The sequence below is a fragment of the Colletotrichum gloeosporioides genome, assembly GCF_011800055.1.
Source record: "Colletotrichum gloeosporioides strain Lc1 chromosome Unknown consensus_9, whole genome shotgun sequence".
NCBI lineage: Eukaryota > Fungi > Ascomycota > Sordariomycetes > Glomerellales > Glomerellaceae > Colletotrichum > Colletotrichum gloeosporioides.
In genome coordinates this window covers 531,585-548,263 of record NW_025544654.1, presented here as the reverse complement: position 1 = coordinate 548,263, position 16,679 = coordinate 531,585, and the positions used below count along the sequence as shown (strand labels likewise).

Sequence of the window (16,679 nt, the reverse complement as noted above, 5' to 3'; positions counted from 1 at the left end):
CCTAGGGCGCCTTCAGACGAGGCCAGCAAACATTCGGACCTTCTGTGCGCCACACCGTCGTACAAACATGATGCCCGGGCATGGGACTGGGCGCTGCAGGCTACCTTTTTCTCAAATCACCCACCCTCAATTCATTTGAACCGGGCATTTACTGCACTTGCAGCAGCGGCCACTGTTATGTTTGTGTCCTCCAACACAGCTGAGGGTGAGTTGCCTGCAATTGCGTCTGGACCTCAGGACTCTGGCAGGCAACCTGCAAGGTTCGAGTCATGATCTTGTTCACAGTCTCGGCGCCCATGGCTTTTCATGTCTCTTCTGGGTTGTTCACGGTCGAAACGAGCCATTCAGCATTCTCTCTTCTTGCGCCGTGTAGACAATTCCCCGCCTCCCTCTAGCCTTGGCTCCGTGTCCAGTCGACTGACCCCCGTCGTCTCCATCTGCTCCCCCATTCCCCCATTCTCCTCCTCCTCGCCTCCATGCCCTCCCCGGTCTCCCTTAGCTCCATGACCGCCCATCCCCCGGCCGTCCACCCCTTCACTAGAAACTGCCCCGGACACCCCCGGTCTGCCGGCCAATCACTAGCAACAAACCCGTCTCCGGGGTGGCTCACAGTAAGTGCCAAGAGCTCTGGGCGCGCATTGCAGGTAAAGTAAACCGGTCGCACGGACAAAAGTTGGCCTGCTGAATGCGACTTGACACCGCCCTCGCTCGCCGTTGGAACACGACAGAAAGAAGGCCAGGACCGGCTGCATCGAACACTGTGGGAGAACGCTATCCATCGAGCCTCTCATGTCCCCAGTCCCCAGTACCCCTTGTATGAGCAGCAGTCTCAAGGTGATGAACTGCGCGGGCAAGCTTCGAGCTGCAGGCTACGTACTACCCAATGCGAAAAGAAGGAAGGAAGAAAAGCCCTACATGCAGCCGCGACTCGACCGGGCCTGGAAGAGAGACATGGTCACCCAGTTCTCTCAGTTCTCACTGGCAGCGGGACAGGGTAAGCAGGGTACCGAGCAGCAATGTACCCTGTTCCCCTCCCATCGGATGCCGCACAGTGATGTCTTTTTTTTTTGCGGAGAGCAGCGCAAAGTCCCCCAATCTTTTTGCCAGTTCTCCAAAATCTGCACACGTCGTCGTCGTTGTCGTCGTTCATACTAGCGCATCTCATTCCCCTTCGCTGATTTCGTCAACTTCTGTATGAGTGTGGGTGGATCGGCAGAGGTAGCACTCGGCGGCGACGGAGGGGACATGAAGCAATGGCAGTGAAGAGAGTAGAGTGATAGGTAAAGAGACGAAGGGGGCCCAGACGGACGGCGACATGGTTCGTCCATCCCATCTCGTCACCTTCGTCCGGTCTGCCATTTATAAAGATGCCTCAAGGTTTCATCCCACCCCGGGTCTTCGTCTCTCCAGCTACTTGACCTTACCCCTCATAGCCCATCGAGGTGTTTTGTTTGGACACAGCCATCCCACCCATTGCTCTTCCACTCCGGTTGCCGTGTTCCACCGCATCAAAACCCTCTCACCACCTCTCTCTTCCACCAGATCTCCCTTTGCCTCTCACCTCTCACCTCCTCTTTGAACTCGCTCTCTTTCCTCCTCCAACCATCTCTTCTCCCGATCCCGTCCGTGCCGTTGCTCTTGAACCACCCGAGCATTTGACCGAACAGTCCAAAGGGGTAGGTAGAGCAAACAAAAACGAGCCCTCGGATCCCGTCGCCTCCTCAGACGGCAACAGACCGCTTCGCGACCGCTCTCTTGCACCCGCTCCAACGGCACCAGCAACCAAACAACAATCGCGGCCCCTTACCTCGCCTTACCCAACAGAAACCCACAGCCATGGCAGGCTTGACAGAACATTACCAAAAGCGCGATGTGGAGGTGAACGAGAGTTCGGATGAGAAACCCCACGAGTCCCAGGTCGAGAAGGCGCGCGCCCTCGCAGATCTGCCCGATCCCGATGACGGCAAGACGCCGGAAGAGCGGGCCGCCATTGTACGTCGCTTCCCGTCTCCGAGCCGGATGAAGCTATCGCCAGCTCCGGGTGACAAGAGAGTCATTGCATAACTAACACTGTTCTTTTTTGAAAATAGGATAAGGCGTTAATGTGGAAAGTCGATCTCTGGCTCGTCCCATGGCTCTCACTTCTGTAAGATTGAGCCGCAAAGCTCTGCCCGCATTCTCATCATCACCACGGCTAACACGAATATCCAGCTACCTCCTTTCTTTCCTCGACCGAACCAACATCGGAAATGCCCGTCTCGCCGGCATGGAAGCTGATCTCGGAATGGCGCCCAGCGACTACAACCTCGCCCTCACCGTCTTCTTCATCAGCTATGCCGTCTTCGAGCCCGCCACCAACGCCCTCCTCAAGCGTCTTACCCCGCGCATCTTCTTCACCGGAATCATCGTCGTCTGGGGCATCATCATGACCCTCATGGGTCTTTGCCACAACACCGCAGGCCTCCTTGCCGCCCGTTGGTTCCTGGGTATTGCTGAAGCGGGTCTCTTCCCTGGTAAGCTTCACCCTGCACATGCGCCACCACCCCTCCGCCGCGAAGTCTATCTTCCACAAAACCTCCCCCACTAACAATCTTACTCCTAAAGGTGTCAACTACTACCTGTCCTGCTGGTACAAGGGCTCAGAGATCGGCGTCCGCTCTGCCGTCTTCTTCTCTGCCGCCGCCCTGGCCGGCTCCTTCGGCGGCCTCCTCGCGGCCGCCATCGCTAAGATGGACGGCATCGGCAACAAGCCTGGCTGGGCCTGGATCTTCATCATCGAGGGTCTCGCCACCGTCTTCGTCGGCATCTTCTGCTGGTGGATGGTCTTCGACTGGCCCGAGAACGCCCGCTTCCTCACCCCCGATGAGCGCATCCGCGTCCAGCGCCGCCTGCTCGCCGACAAGCAGGGCCGCACCGCCGAGGACTTTGACAAGCGCCACATGTACGCCGGCCTCAAGGACTGGAAGACCTACGGCTACATGGTTATCTACATGGGCTGCCTCGTCCCGCTGTACGCCTTCTCGCTCTTCTTGCCCACGATTCTCACCGGTATGGGTCACGTCGGCACCAAGGCCCAGCTTCTCTCCGTGCCGCCATATGCCGTTGCTGCCGCGCTGACTGTCACTGTCGGTATCATTGCCGACAAGACGCGGTACAGAGGGTACTGCAACATAGCGACCGTGACCATCGGCATCGTCGGCTTCGTGATGCTCATCTCGACGCAGAACCCGCAGGTCCAGTACGCCGGAACGTTCCTGGGCGCAGCAGGAATCTACCCAACCATATCCAACACCCTATCTTGGGTCATCAATAACACTGAGGGATCTCTCAAGCGCGCCTTCGTGCTGGGTATGGTCGTCGGCTGGGGCAACCTCAACGGCGTCGTCTCCTCCAACATCTACCTCAAGCGCGAGTCCCCCCGCTTCTACACCGGTCACAGCGTCGTTCTCGGATATCAGGTCCTCTTCCTGCTCGGCGGCTCCATCTTCATGCACTTTGCCCTGCGTCGGGAGAACTCCTCTCGCAGAGCCGGCAAGATGGATGCTAAGTGGGCGTCCATGTCGGATGAGGACAAGTGGGTTGCCGGCGACAAGCGACCTGATTTTATCTATACGCTCTAAGCGGAGCGTCACGGCGCGCCTAGAATGGGAGGAGATGAACGATATAGGTCGAGTGAGAGGGGGGGAAGGCACCTGTGACAGCCGTTCGAAGATCGAAGACGGTCGCTTTTAGGTAATGAAGCGTTTAGAGGGCGCAACTTCTGTATATTGTTTTGCTAGAAGCTTTGGTGACCTCAATGATACCACAATAATTTCGCTTCCAAATAAGAGATTCAGTCCAAAAAGAAACTTTCGGCCCCCTTGATGTGTCTAACGCTAACGGTCTTTGTCGCCAACAATGAGGTTTTCGTTTTGGCTTACGACAGTACCTTCAGTCTCAGCGCGACCGTCTTTGCTGGCGATACCATGCGCGATCTTGATATTTCGCGCCAGGTCCGAGTCAGAAGCTGTCATGTCAGTCTATATCGAGGCCGCTGTTCCCAACGGAAGCACTAGCGGTAGCTCCGGCTACGGCCGGCTAGGAGGGATCATGGAAGTCAAAGGGCGCAAGATTGCTAATCTGCCCAGACCGAGTATGCTATGCGCATTTTAGAGAGCTATGTTAGAATCTTGAGGATTCTAAGTGTTAAAGCTATCAAAGATAGTCTAGTGTTGCTGGCGGTGTTATTTAAATGCCGGCACGTTCTTGTATCAGGCAGAGGGCGTCAGCGTCGAGCAACATACACTCATTCCATTTCGTCCATATAGAATATATATATATATATATATATATATACAGCCAATAGTCTAGTAGCACTTGCAGAGCCGCGTATCCCCAAATTCAAACTTCAGTACCAAGTTCCTACACCCGATGCTCGCCTAAGCCCACCTCCCATAGTCTGTATCGCCTGACAAACTTGTGAAAAGCGACATAACCCAGTACATAGTTGTTGGTAGCCTGCAGGTATGGATGGCTCTCTTCCATCGAGAACAACACGTATGCGACGAACGCCTTCCTTAACTTCGCTAATGACGTCCTCAAGCACCTGGGTAGCTTCTTTGTTCTCGTACCAGGCACGACCGTGTATATAATTGTCTACCTCACCGTTTCTTTTCCTCTTTGTAAAAGCTGACCGATGGCAATTGAATTAGTGAAGTTGATCTGTTGCAAAGATAGCGATCGGAACTTACGACAGAATGTCATTAGTCAATGCGAGGTAGGAAGACATATCAGGAATCATCTCTAGATAGTTCGACATGTCTTGATACCGATCCTTGGGGAACGTGAAAAGGGCGTACGCGTCGGAAACGCCATCCTTATCACGCATAAACCAGGGCCACTTCTTGCCGCCCGGTGTCGGCTTGAGCTTTTTGAACTCATGCCTGCCCTCGAGGACATTTACATTGACAAAGTTGAGTGAAGCCGTGACGATGAAGTTGGCCACAACCGGGTCCCAGTACTTGAATGCCAGACGCATGAGTTCCGCCCATCCCTCGAGGAGGGGTGTCGGTTGCTTCTGACCTGCCGCAAAACGTTCGATAAACTTTGAGCAATCGTCTGGTGATTTTGAGGTTCCATCGTCGAGGAGTATCCCAAGCCATGTATACGTGCCGATGTAGACTTGGACCTCCAGTGAGTGCTGTGGGAAGCAGACCTGAAGTACGTCAGCATTAACGGGCAATGCCGCATCGCTACGAGTGGCCGACGTCAAACTAACAGCTGAATAGGTAATTCCCATCTGGAAGCATTCCCAAGAGTGAGTGCCTTTGTCATAGTTTACCCCCAGCTGATCGGCGTAGGCTCGCGTGGCAACCCATAGAGCCTCACTTGGTTCTGGCGAAGGGTCAATGCAGCCAATGTCGGAGACAAATGAAGTGATTATAGGTCGAAGTATGGCTGCTAGACCTTGTTTGGGCTTGCCACTATCGCAGTCGGACCCCGGAGGATCTGCAAGGCTATTGGGCTTATGCTCGAGAGCCTTTGCATTCCGAGTTCGACTGTCCGAAGCTCGGATATGGCTCCTCAAACTAGAGATGTATTGGCCCATTGTAACGAGGATTGGGCTGAAGAGAAACTATATAATGGATGACTTTGATGAGACATCATGTCGAGATCAAGCCAGTCCACACCCTCGGTTTTGTACTTGATACAAAGTACGGCGTTATCTTTTCCAGCAGCCAGTCCACCAGTAGTAATTTTAGCTTCAGGAACTAAGATACCAAAGAGAAGCTTTCAACTGCTTCATTGGCTGTAAGACTTCGTCAATTACAGGACTTCGGGAGCGGCCGACGCTGACATGGGGGTCATGTAGGATTGAATGACCATGGTGCTCCAGGTCGTGAGATGATCCCACAATGGCGAACAAGACTAAACCGTATTTTTAGATTCTCTGCGAGTCCAGACCACGGCACCACTCGTTTGAGCCCAAGAGCCCCTGCGATCTGCAGCTAAATGAAGAGGGTACCGAGGTGGCTTCGTCTAGCCCGACATAAGCAGCTAGGAGTCACCGAAAGTCCCTCCTTCGCGTATTCCAATCATGGTGTAGTAACTGACATGCAATGACATAAGTTCTTTTCAGGTTGCGACGACTTGCAAGACTGTGCCCGTCAGCAAAATATCCAGCACGCCAGGTGTCTTTCCAAGCTGTCTTTCCAGCTAGATGAAATCATCCTCCAGAGGGTTCACAGCACTTCCTGACATTCCGAATGATAATCTCAGTAAGTCGTACATGCGGCTGGCGTTTTTATACCTAGCTGCAGCTTTGCCTCTGCCTGGCATCAGCAGCCACGGCAGTCCAACGTGCCATAGGGGCTCACATTCATGCAAATCACATCAATAGATTTATCGTTGTCCCCTTCTCCTGGTCTCATTCGAGTTTTCGAGTTGCAGAACACGACCTGTGGAGAAACGCTTCAATTGGCATTCCGCAGTATTGAACACCACGTCCTTCAACTTCATTTATCCAGCGTGAACGGTAATTAACATGAACCCTCGACTTATTCAAGATAGGGTACGCTAGATGAGGCTCTTCTGTCGCACGATTGACCTCCTTTAGTCTTAGCCTGACATATGACATAGACAAGTTTGAAGTACCGGTGGCTCTCTAGAGATGCGCCAACCCTGAACCCAGGTCTCCATTCCCGCATCGACAAGGCACCTCCCCTGCCTCTTCGTGTGAGAGAGTGAAGAAAACTCAGTAGGAGCTTCCGTTACCGGCTACACCTCGTTGGTATGAATCTCAACCTTGCCGCTGTCGGTATCCCTCACCTTGACATACACCAAATCAGGCACATCCCCACCATTCAAATCCGCCAAAACCCAGTGCCCATCCTCGCCCGGCGCGAAGCTCGAGACGATACCAAAGGGACGATCCTGCCAGCCCGACTCCGCCGTCGCCGCATGCACCTCCACTACCCCGGAATCGGTCTCCCTCGTCTTCACATAATACACATCCGCAACCGCACCCCCGCCCTCCCCGTCGTCCACGGCCCGCGGCGCAAGACACCACGTCCCGTTCTCCTCCGCCTCAAACGCCGTCGGCTCGCCGCGGTCGTGGCTCTGGTACCCGCCCCCGCGGCCGGCCGCATGCACCTCGACCATACCGGACCCGCAGTCGCGCGTCTTGAGGTACACGAGGTGGTCGCCGCGCGGGTACGTCATGGTCCACGCGCCGCTGTCCTCGCAGTCGAAGGCCGTCTCCGTCTGCAGGGCGTAGGCCTGGTAGTCCGAGTCGGCCGCGGCGACGTGGAGCTCCACCTTGCCGCCGGGGGTGTCGCGCGTCTTGACGAGGATGAGGTCCGCGCGGCCGTCGCCGGTCCAGTCGCGCAGCAGGAAGGTGTGTCCGGAGGCCGCGGGGTCCTCGTCAACGGCGTCGAAGGCGGTGGGCGTGCTGGTGGTGCGGTCCTGGAAGGCGGAGCTGCGGCTGGCGGCGTGGAGCTCGACTTTGCCGCTGTCGGTGGCGCGCGTCTTGATGTAGACGAGGTCGAGGGAGCCATCGCCTGCGAGGTCGGCGAAGGTCCAGATGCCGTTGTCGTCTTCCGTATCGAAGACGGTGGCGGTCGTGGTGACTTCCGTGTCGTATGGCATCTTGAGGGTGAGTTTCGGTTTGTGAGTGGCAAGGAGCTGATATGTGATTGTGCAGGGCCTATGATAAAGACTAAAGAGAAGTACGCCTGGAGTGTGAACAAGCCAGCCTGACTCCGGATGATTTATACTCTCACAATTGCCTTTGAAGCACTCTGTCCTTCTCGGCATGTCTAGAACACTAAGCCAAGGGACTTCAGCCCCATGCTGGGCACTGATGCCAAGATATCATTCTCACGACATGTCGTTAACTCCATTCATTGCCATCGCCCCAGACTCGGCACGCTGAACGCTGGGCCTTAGCATCTTACCCAACATTGCCTTCACTCCCCATCTGGTTCGAGGAGTATCGTCCTTTTACCAGCTGTCTACATTCTGCTTCATGTGTATTTGGCGGTTGTTGGCTTCAACGCCGGATCGTTCGGCTCCCTTTGGACTTGGCTGTCTTACTCCGCCATTTTGGACCGCACACCAGCCTTCCCTCGCTGAGAGGCCTCCTAACAGCCCACAGCCCATGTATTCAAAGAACTTATCACTTTGGTCTGTAACTCTGAGCAGCGTAGTTCTTATCGTGAAGTCAGAGACGGCAGAAGACCGTCCCCCACTTTTACATGTAGGGAGAGAAGCTAGACTCTCGATGTCGACGGCATATGATACTCTTCGGTAAACAATGAGACTCGAGCTTCCTACTGACAGCGATAAAATGCCAAATATGGGATAAAAGCAAACCCAATTCCTCGAAAGGGCTTGTGTAGAAAGAAATTTACGCATAGGTACTCGCAATGCATCAAATACGCTCAACTACCTCTCAGAAATGGAGTCTATGTCCAATTGCCAATTGCAAATATGTACACGAATATCCCTATACACGCGACTAACACCAGCCGCGTTCCCCATTAACCTCCCCATCACCACCCAAACCATTAAACACCATCTCCCATTCCTACCATTCCCCGCAAAAGATACATTCTCTCACACTTCCCGACGGCCTCCAGCCCCTCAGCACCCCTGTCTCCCCAACGCCCTCACCACATCGATACACGCCGCGCCCGTGTACTTGTTATCCGCCTGGCCCTCGGGGCACGAGCAGTTGGGGTCGATGAAGGCCGGCGTGCCCTGGCCGTTGACGAAGGAGTCGCCGCAGATGTTGGCGCAGCGGCCCTTTTCGTACTGGCACGAGATGGCGCCGCCGACGCAGATGCGCTTGCCGTTCGGGCCCGTCTTCTGCGCCGTCGCTGTTGCGCCGAGGAGGAGGAGGAGGCTGAGGGAGAGGTGAGGGAGCTGCATTTTGGGATGCTGGGTTTGTGATGTTGGCTGGTGGTTTGGTGTGGTTTGTGAGGCGAGGTGGCCCTTGGTTTTACGGCCTAAGGAGAGAGAGGAAGAAGTGATGATGCTGGCTGAGTAGCTTGCCTTGGGCTTAGAGAGAGATGGAGAGGCGCGATGCTTGGCATTCACCCTCACCTCACCAGGTCGTAAACCCAACAGCTTTATACAAACCCATCACCACCCATCCTCTCCCCCCAATCCAATATTCATACCAACCGTCCTTCCCAATCCGATCCAGCACCCTCCCCATCCCCATCCCAAAAAGGGGAACAAAAGCCCAACAGCACCCTGCCCTCACCAGGATCCCAAAACACATCCCACATCCTGCTGTCCCCGCCGTCGCTACCGCATTCGAAGAACCGCAGTCCGAATAAGGCATGCGCATCGATCTCGGCCCGCCAAAAAACAACGGGGCCGGCCCCCCGGCGCGCCCTACACGATTCAGTCACAGCCCGCTCCGGTGCGACCCAAGACAAGCCCACGCGCCGTATCTGAGCATAGCTCCGGTCGGTTCCCGTTCAAGCGAGATTTGCCAGTCACCCATGGCTGGAGAAAGGAAGGGATGCGATGGTGGCACGTGGGTGATAACACCATGGGGAGATGGACGGGGAGAGGCCTCTGTGGGATACCGATTGCCCCTCTCTCTGCAGTCTCTATCGGACTATCGGGCCGCTCGTTCGTGGGTCGTGTGGTCCATGTCAGTAGCTTCGATAAAGGTTACTTCTCGGATGGTTTCCGAGGAGGAAGATCCGCCGCGGGCACGTGGGCTTGTGGAAGCTGGCCAGATGGATGGAACGATCTGTCAGTGTGTGGATTCTCGACAAGACAGGCTGATGGTGATCCATGGACCGAACAAAAGTCCCTAGGTGCAGACGAGAGGGGGACCACGCCGTCCCAAGCAATCTGTAGCGGCAGTGCTGTGTTGGAAGCTGTGACGGGCCTCGGTCAGTCTCGTTGAGTTCACCATTGACAGATGGACAGATAATTGTGAGACTCCCATACAAATGGGAGAGGAAAGTATTATTCACGAAGAGGAGAACCAGACAAGAAACTGCATCTGCTGCGCTATGGCTGTCGTGCAGATGTGGGGGATCCTACAGATACATATCCAGAACACCATCGCCCCTCCCAAACCTCTCATCGCCGGCGAAATTCGCGAAAAAAGCCCATAAATATCCTGAGCCCACTGTCCGATCCCATAAGGCCACCGTGGACAAATTTGTACACATCCGCCCTTTCCTGACACAAAGACACTTTGTTTTTCTTTCCCCCCGCCCGAGTCGCACTCACGACACAGGATACTGCCACTCCCCCGTCGTCTTATTCATGTAACCCAGCTGCTCTGCCGCTGCCGTGAAGTCCTACTCCTCGTGCACGCTGCCCATAGCGCCGGCCTTGTTGGACTTCTTGCCCAGCTTCAGCATGCTCAATCTCTTGCGAACGCTGCCCCTCTTCACGATGCCAAGGGGCTCCGCAGGTCGCTCGTCCCTATACTCGCGCTCCTTTTCGGTGAGGTTCGTGCCCATGTCCGAGCTCTGACGGCCGCCCGAATCCGTCACCCACTCACTCGTGGCATCGTTAACGGTCATGATTCGCGGTTCGGTAGACGGGGCGCGGAAGAAGCTCGTGCGGCGGTTCTGGGTCTCCTGGGTCTTGCTGAAGCTGCGGCTTCGGCTGCTGACAGTGTCGTCGACTTCCCCATTCACGTGGGTATCGCCGTTCGTCTGTTGCAACACCGGAGATTCCTTCTTACGACCCCCCAGGAAGCTGAGGCGCGTTCCGCGGCCTCTGACAGCAATCGGTGCTACTGTCGCCGCTTCTTCAGCAATCACGCCAGTGGTTGTGATGACACCGGCGAGGCTCTGGGGCTTGGGAGACACCTGCTCAGTTGAAGGCTCTGACCGTCTCCAGGTGGGAGAGGCAGTGGATGAATCACGGGAGGGCTGAGGCGGTGCGAAGAGTGCAATCTCGGGAGCGAATGTGCTTTCGAAGCCTGCTCTTGTTAGTACAGGGGATTTGGCAGCGGAACAGGATGACCTACATTGCTGAAGTTCCTCATGTCTCTCGTGGAGGACCTCATTTGAACTCCGAGCGAAGGTTGCCAAGCATCTCTTAATCATGATGGCGTGATCAACCAACGCCATCTTGATGGCGTTGTCCTGCGGATCGAGCTCCAATTCTTCTTCCTCTTCCTGCTCTTCTGTCTCGTCGTCCTCATCGTTCTCTTCGCGGGGGGCGGGCAGAAGCTGACGGTAGCAGGCAACGCTGTTCTCAGAATCAGGGTTGACCGAAATGCTGATAGCATCCACGAGCAACTGTGCGTTCTCTTCGTCTCCATCAGCGATCCTCTTCTCGAGGATCGTCATCTCTTGCGTCTTCCTGACGATACGTTCCAGACCGGTTTCTCGGGCGCTGAGCTTGATCTCCTCGGTGTGGACGATCTCGCTTCGGCGGAGAATTGTGGGGAACGGGTCGGCCGTGGTGAAGATGAGCTTCTCAGCGAAGTGCTCCTGAACAGGTCCAGAGGTGCTCCGCTTAGAAGACACGGAGAAGCTCTGAGGGTGGGCGGACAACAGGTAGTCGCGGATGACCTGCTGAACGCGAGCGCGCTGGAAGACTTGATGAGTGAGGTCGCGGTGAGGAGTGATCGCGGAAACGACGAGGAACTGTCCCTCTACGTCGTCTACATCGCCTCCCGTAACAATCTGGGCAGAAGGGTATTGCTCCTGCATGCGGTCCGTGAAGGCAGCTGCACGCTCTGTTGGCGAGCCCTCGTAGACAAACTCCTTGTCACGCAGGCTGGGCGGGAAGCCGAGACCCTTGTAGATAACCTTGAAGTACTTGGGCACCAGCTTGTCGCTCTTTGAAATGGTCTCGTAGATGGTGGCAATGGCACGCTCAGTGCGGGCAAGCTTGGCAAAGTCGAAGATGTTGGTCTCATACTGAACTCGCAGCTCTTGATAAGCTGCGAGCGCACTGCTCCACGCCTCGCCGTCCTCAAAGTACTTGATCATATCGAAGTAGATGCGCTCCTTGCGTTCAAAGTGCGTTTGGGCAGGGAACTCGGGGTCGTCCAGGGCGGGAACTTGCTTGGTCGGGTCCCATTCGTACAGGTCAGCGTGAAGGCGAAGCGCCAAGCCAGCCTCGCAGTTGTTCCTCGCTTCACCTTGCAGGATGGCCAGTTGGTGGACATAGCGGATGAAGATCTCCTCCTTCTGCATGTCTCGAAGGAACTCCATCAGTCTGAGACGGTTGATAAGATGCGACGCTTCGCTTGTGACGTCGCCGCTGTGAACAGCCACAAGCAGGTCAAGGAACTCGTCAACGGTCGCCATCAGATCACGCAGACCAGCGTAGAGAGGATCGTCGGGAATTGTCGACAGGGGGGCAAACCTCTCCAGAACCTCGTTGACGAAAAGCTTCTGCAGAATGCTTTCGGTTAAGGGCTTTGACTTGAAGTAATGGTCGAGGCAGTCGATCATCTCGGTCTGGATGACGGACAAGTCTTCGCTCAGAGTCCACTCGCTGACGATCATAGTCTGCAGCACCTCCACGGCCATCCGGCGAAGACCTTCGTGCACACTAAGACAAAGCTCGACGATCGGACCGACCAAGGTCGGAACGTATTGAACTTGGTAACCGCCCATCTTGGAGAGGCCATAGCGAGCCCGCTCATCGCTGCTCGTCTCCCAACCGATTGCCTCCCATGTTCGCCTCAGCAGCTCGGCTCCATGCTCCCTTACGTCGCCGGCGATCTTCCACACAGCCCTGCGCTTCTGCTCGGGGAACGTCTCCAGCGCGAGGGACGGGCTGCCGACAAGCTTTAGCATAGTCGTGAAGAACATCTTCCAGAGTTCCGTGTTGAAGTTTTCGGCCTCGTCGGGGTGTGGTAAGAAAGACTCCAGCAAGATGCTGGACAGGTATTGCAGTGTCCTCATGGTGGACTTGTGGTGGTAAATATGTACGCTTAGCCATTCGGGCGGGAAAGCCTCGCCCATTAGTATGCTCATGTGCACGCGAAGGGTATTTTCTAATAATGCAGTCAGGTCGCCTTCTGTCAACTCCAGTTGCATTCCGCTTGGCGAATTCGAGATGGCAGAGAGAATGGCGGAAAGCTCAATCAGTGCCTCATCAAAGGTGCATTCTTCCGCAATCGGCTTGGAAGGAAAGGGGTATGAGGTCGGGAACAGAAGGGAAAGTCGGTTGCGTGGCTTGATGTTGGTAGAAACTATAGACAAATAAGAATCGATAATCTTCGGGAGGTAGTCAGGGATCTCAGCGCCTAGGTTGTCGATTTGACTAGCGAGAACAGAGCAGCAGAGGCGAACTTGGTCCTTCCACAGGTCGGTGACGTCCTCGGAATGACCCCAGTGAGGCGAGATCCAGCGGACAGTGTTGGCAGTAAGGGCGGACTTTTGATCAGGGTGTGAGAACATGTCGAGCTTGGAGTAGTTGATGATTAATACAAGCTTGTAGAGCACCAGCTTGCCCTTGACGTCGGCGCAAGAGTCGAGGAAGTCGATCGCGACGTGAAGGATCTCTTCAGTCGTCAACAGTCCTGTCAGCTCTGGAAGCCACGTGTGGAAATGTTGCACGGCGAGTGTCTGACTACCAACAAGGACCGGAGCATGGTTGCGCATCATGGCGTCCAGGGCCTTGAAGATGTTCCTCAACTCGCGAGTGAAGCCCGGAGTAGAGCTGGAAGTCGTGATGCCTATGCCGGCTTCCTTGGCCTTCTGCTGGCCTCGCGCATGAGTGATGAACTTCAGAATGTGACGGACGACCTTGAATGTAGATCGAAGCTTTCGAGAAATCTCAGGCTCAGTGGGCTTCTCCAGCAGGCGAGTGAACGATCGGACAAGACAGGCTGCGGCGAACGGATAGTTGAAGCGGCTCTCGGCGTACTGATCAACCAGAGGACCCAAGTTAAATCTCCTGTCATGCACAATGCCAAGGACCCTAACCAGGGCAGTGAGCACGAGGTCTTCAAACTCGTCACTCCCAGAGTATTCGACCAGAATGCCGAATAGAGCGTCGAGAACATCGCTCAGAAGCTTGACAATCTCAATCTCTGGGACAAAAATGACGTGCTTCAGCAGAGTCTGGATGTCCTCCTTGGAAGTGTCCTTCCACTTGATCAAACCCAAAACGATACGATCTTGGGAGAATGTGGTGCTGCATAGGTAAGAGTCGACGCGCAGGATTGCCAAAGGACCGGTCACCTCTGCCGAGTGCTCGTCATCACCTCTGGCGCTCCACTGTAGGGAGAGGTAGCCGCCCTTTCCGGAGGGGCCAGCTTGAGCGGTGGAAGTGTACTCATCCATCTTGTACAGAAGCAGGGCGTGGGAGCCATCTCGGACGAAGGCCTCTTGGTTCCACAAAGGCATGTGGGAAACCGCGAACGGAGCATTCGGCATCTCGGATACGAACATGACAATGTGTGACGTGAATACGTCTTGTGGTGGCACAGCAAGCCGAACGGTTTGACTCCAGTGCTCCCCCTTGTCTACTGCGGTAGATTTCCACGTAGTCACGCCTTCGGTGTTGGACGAGGAGTAGATGCAGTTCGGGATCTTTTCTCCACTCGTCCGTCGCACTTCGAGTGTCACCTGCAAATTGTTCCCGTGTACGCTGCTGGAGAGCGTTGTCGGATTCCCTGCATATCGGGACAATAGGTTCTGCTTTGACAGGGTCGCGGTGTCAAGAGTGACGTAGATGTCCGATCTGGCCTTGGTTGGGGCACCAGAGAAGCCCATCTTGTTCGTTTTACGGACTCCAGCCAGTAGGGTCGGTGTGACCTTCACCAACGTCTCGACATCTGGGTGGTTGAAGGACTTTAGGTGAACCTGTACTCGCTCGGCTCGGCGCGACTTCTCATAGTGACCACTTGGGCTGTCCATAAGGTCACGGATTAACATGTCCCAGTCCTCGTGTAAGCCCTGCTTCTCTGTAGGGAGCGAGAGGGAGGGCGCCCACACGCTGACGACCTGCTCAACTTCCTCATCCTGCTTCATAACGGCGTTGAGCTTGAGCACACCAATGCCCACCGTCCGCTCGGCCGTGTGGAAACCTGATCCTGCGTCCATAGAGCCTCGGCTCCTCGATCCGGCCGTGCTAGGTGGCGCGGCACTCTCCTGACTGTCGTCTTGAGTTCCTGGGCGGCCTTCCTGTGTCTCTGTCACGGAGTCAAGTCGTGATGTTGCTCCACCTCTTGAGAACGCTCGCGCAGTCTTCGATCCCCACATGAGACTTCTTCTAGAAGCCTTGTTGCCGCTAGATGAGGGGGGCTTGGCGGGGTCCTTGTGCGCACCAGCGTCTCGGGACTTGGAACCCGATCGCGAATCGGGCTTTCCGCTGGGCATGACTTGTTGGCTGGAGCGCACCTTGACCACGAGGTAGAGCTCCGTTTCTGCGGATGCGACGTCGCCGATATCTTGCGACGAGAGGTCGGAGAATATTGTCCTCGTTTGGCCAGACTTAGCAAGACTGCCTATCGTTCCGCCAGGGGGTATGTCAATAATGAAGCATTCGGAGAGGGCCGCCGCCTGGCCGCCAACTGGTTTAGCCACGAGGTAGACAACCAGGGAAGTCTCCTCGGCAGATGCGCCAGCGAATCCCTTGACATCCACAAGCAAGTGATGGAGGGCTGTGGGCTCGGTCGTAGGTTGAGGGGGCTCGTCCAAGACGCTCATGATGGACTGTAGCTTGGTCACATCCACCACTGAATCATCGCCCGTCAGTACCCTTCCGCGTTCAGTTGGGTCGCGAACGATAACCTCGCCCCCGCATAGCTTGTTGACGCGGACCAGATCCCATACGGTCTTTTCTCGGAGCTTGTCGTACTCATGCGCGGTGAGGACGTTGTGGAGGAATTGCTGTCTGCTAAAGTTGAGTGTGGTGATTAGTTGGGACAACTTGTCGAGGCGGCCATACTGCCGCGACAGTAACAATCCATGTAGGTTGGTCGAGTGCCATTCTCGTAGACAACTAGCGATTTCGTCGATTAAGGGCTCTGCTGCTGATGTTGGGGTCTCGTCGCCGATTTTGAGCATGGGCACCGGCGCGGCAGGTCGAGGGGCGTCAGGGTCTCGCTTCACAGGCACTGAGAGGCGCCCCTGGGTGCCATTGGGAAGTTCCTTGAGCGGCTTGCGACCCTTGATTTCAATCTTGGACCCCCGTGTGCTGTCGATCGACTTGTGTCCATCCGCCGGCTTCTTCTTTTCGACTGTCGGTGTAATGCCGCTCTTGCCCGAGTCACTTCCGATGTGGACGTCGCCGTTCTCGTCGCTGGCAGCATCTTCGCCATCTTCCGTCTCGTCGGATTCGCCCAGGACCTCGCGCACCTCTACACAACTCCTGGGAAAGATGCCGCTGAAGACTCGGGCCTCGAGAGTCTGGCCCTTGACGGAAGTCAGTCCGGCCAGCAGACTGGGAGGGGCCACCAGGTAGCCGCGCAACCAGTTGCCGTCCGGGGTCTCTTCGATTATGTACAGCTCATCGCCGATCTCGAGGGGCAGGTCGGCCGGGCCCGAGGCGGCGAAGGGATATGTCGCGACGGCGAAGGCGATTCGGGGAAGGGGCTGCCAGGGCATTGAAGACTAGGGGGGTCGACGTCAGGCGCGAGGCAGCGTCGTCGATGTCGAGGTCGGGTCGGGTTCGTGAAGGGAGGTAGGTGGGAGAAGGGTAGATGTCGTGTTTTCGTTCGGATGCACCTCGACTTGTGTCCGATT

General features: G+C 55.8%; 5 protein-coding genes across 5 annotated transcripts; 1 reads left to right on the top strand and 4 right to left on the bottom strand.

Annotated features, from left to right (window-relative positions):
• Positions 1-1,836: 1,836 nt before the first annotated feature.
• Positions 1,837-3,620, top strand: GCG54_00003133 (putative transporter; the record flags this gene model as incomplete). The annotated part of the gene is made up of 4 exons (XM_045403211.1): positions 1,837-1,992; positions 2,091-2,146; positions 2,212-2,513; positions 2,605-3,620. 4 exons carry the CDS (start codon positions 1,837-1,839, stop codon positions 3,618-3,620), a joined length of 1,530 nt encoding a protein of 509 aa, XP_045270114.1.
• Positions 3,621-4,726: 1,106 nt separating this feature from the next.
• GCG54_00003132 (uncharacterized protein) lies at positions 4,727-5,587 on the bottom strand (the record flags this gene model as incomplete). Its single annotated transcript, XM_045403210.1, has 1 exon — positions 4,727-5,587. One exon carries the CDS (start codon positions 5,585-5,587, stop codon positions 4,727-4,729), a length of 861 nt encoding a protein of 286 aa, XP_045270113.1.
• Positions 5,588-6,756: 1,169 nt separating this feature from the next.
• GCG54_00003131 (uncharacterized protein) lies at positions 6,757-7,626 on the bottom strand (the record flags this gene model as incomplete). The annotated part of the gene is made up of 1 exon (XM_045403209.1): positions 6,757-7,626. The coding sequence occupies one exon, from the start codon at positions 7,624-7,626 to the stop codon at positions 6,757-6,759; it is 870 nt and encodes a 289-aa protein (XP_045270112.1).
• Positions 7,627-8,622: 996 nt separating this feature from the next.
• Positions 8,623-8,910, bottom strand: GCG54_00003130 (uncharacterized protein; the record flags this gene model as incomplete). The annotated part of the gene is made up of 1 exon (XM_045403208.1): positions 8,623-8,910. One exon carries the CDS (start codon positions 8,908-8,910, stop codon positions 8,623-8,625), a length of 288 nt encoding a protein of 95 aa, XP_045270111.1.
• A 1,400-nt stretch (positions 8,911-10,310) lies between these two features.
• On the bottom strand, positions 10,311-16,541 carry GCG54_00003129 (Dedicator of cytokinesis protein 5; the record flags this gene model as incomplete). Its single annotated transcript, XM_045403207.1, has 1 exon — positions 10,311-16,541. One exon carries the CDS (start codon positions 16,539-16,541, stop codon positions 10,311-10,313), a length of 6,231 nt encoding a protein of 2,076 aa, XP_045270110.1.
• Positions 16,542-16,679: the final 138 nt, after the last annotated feature.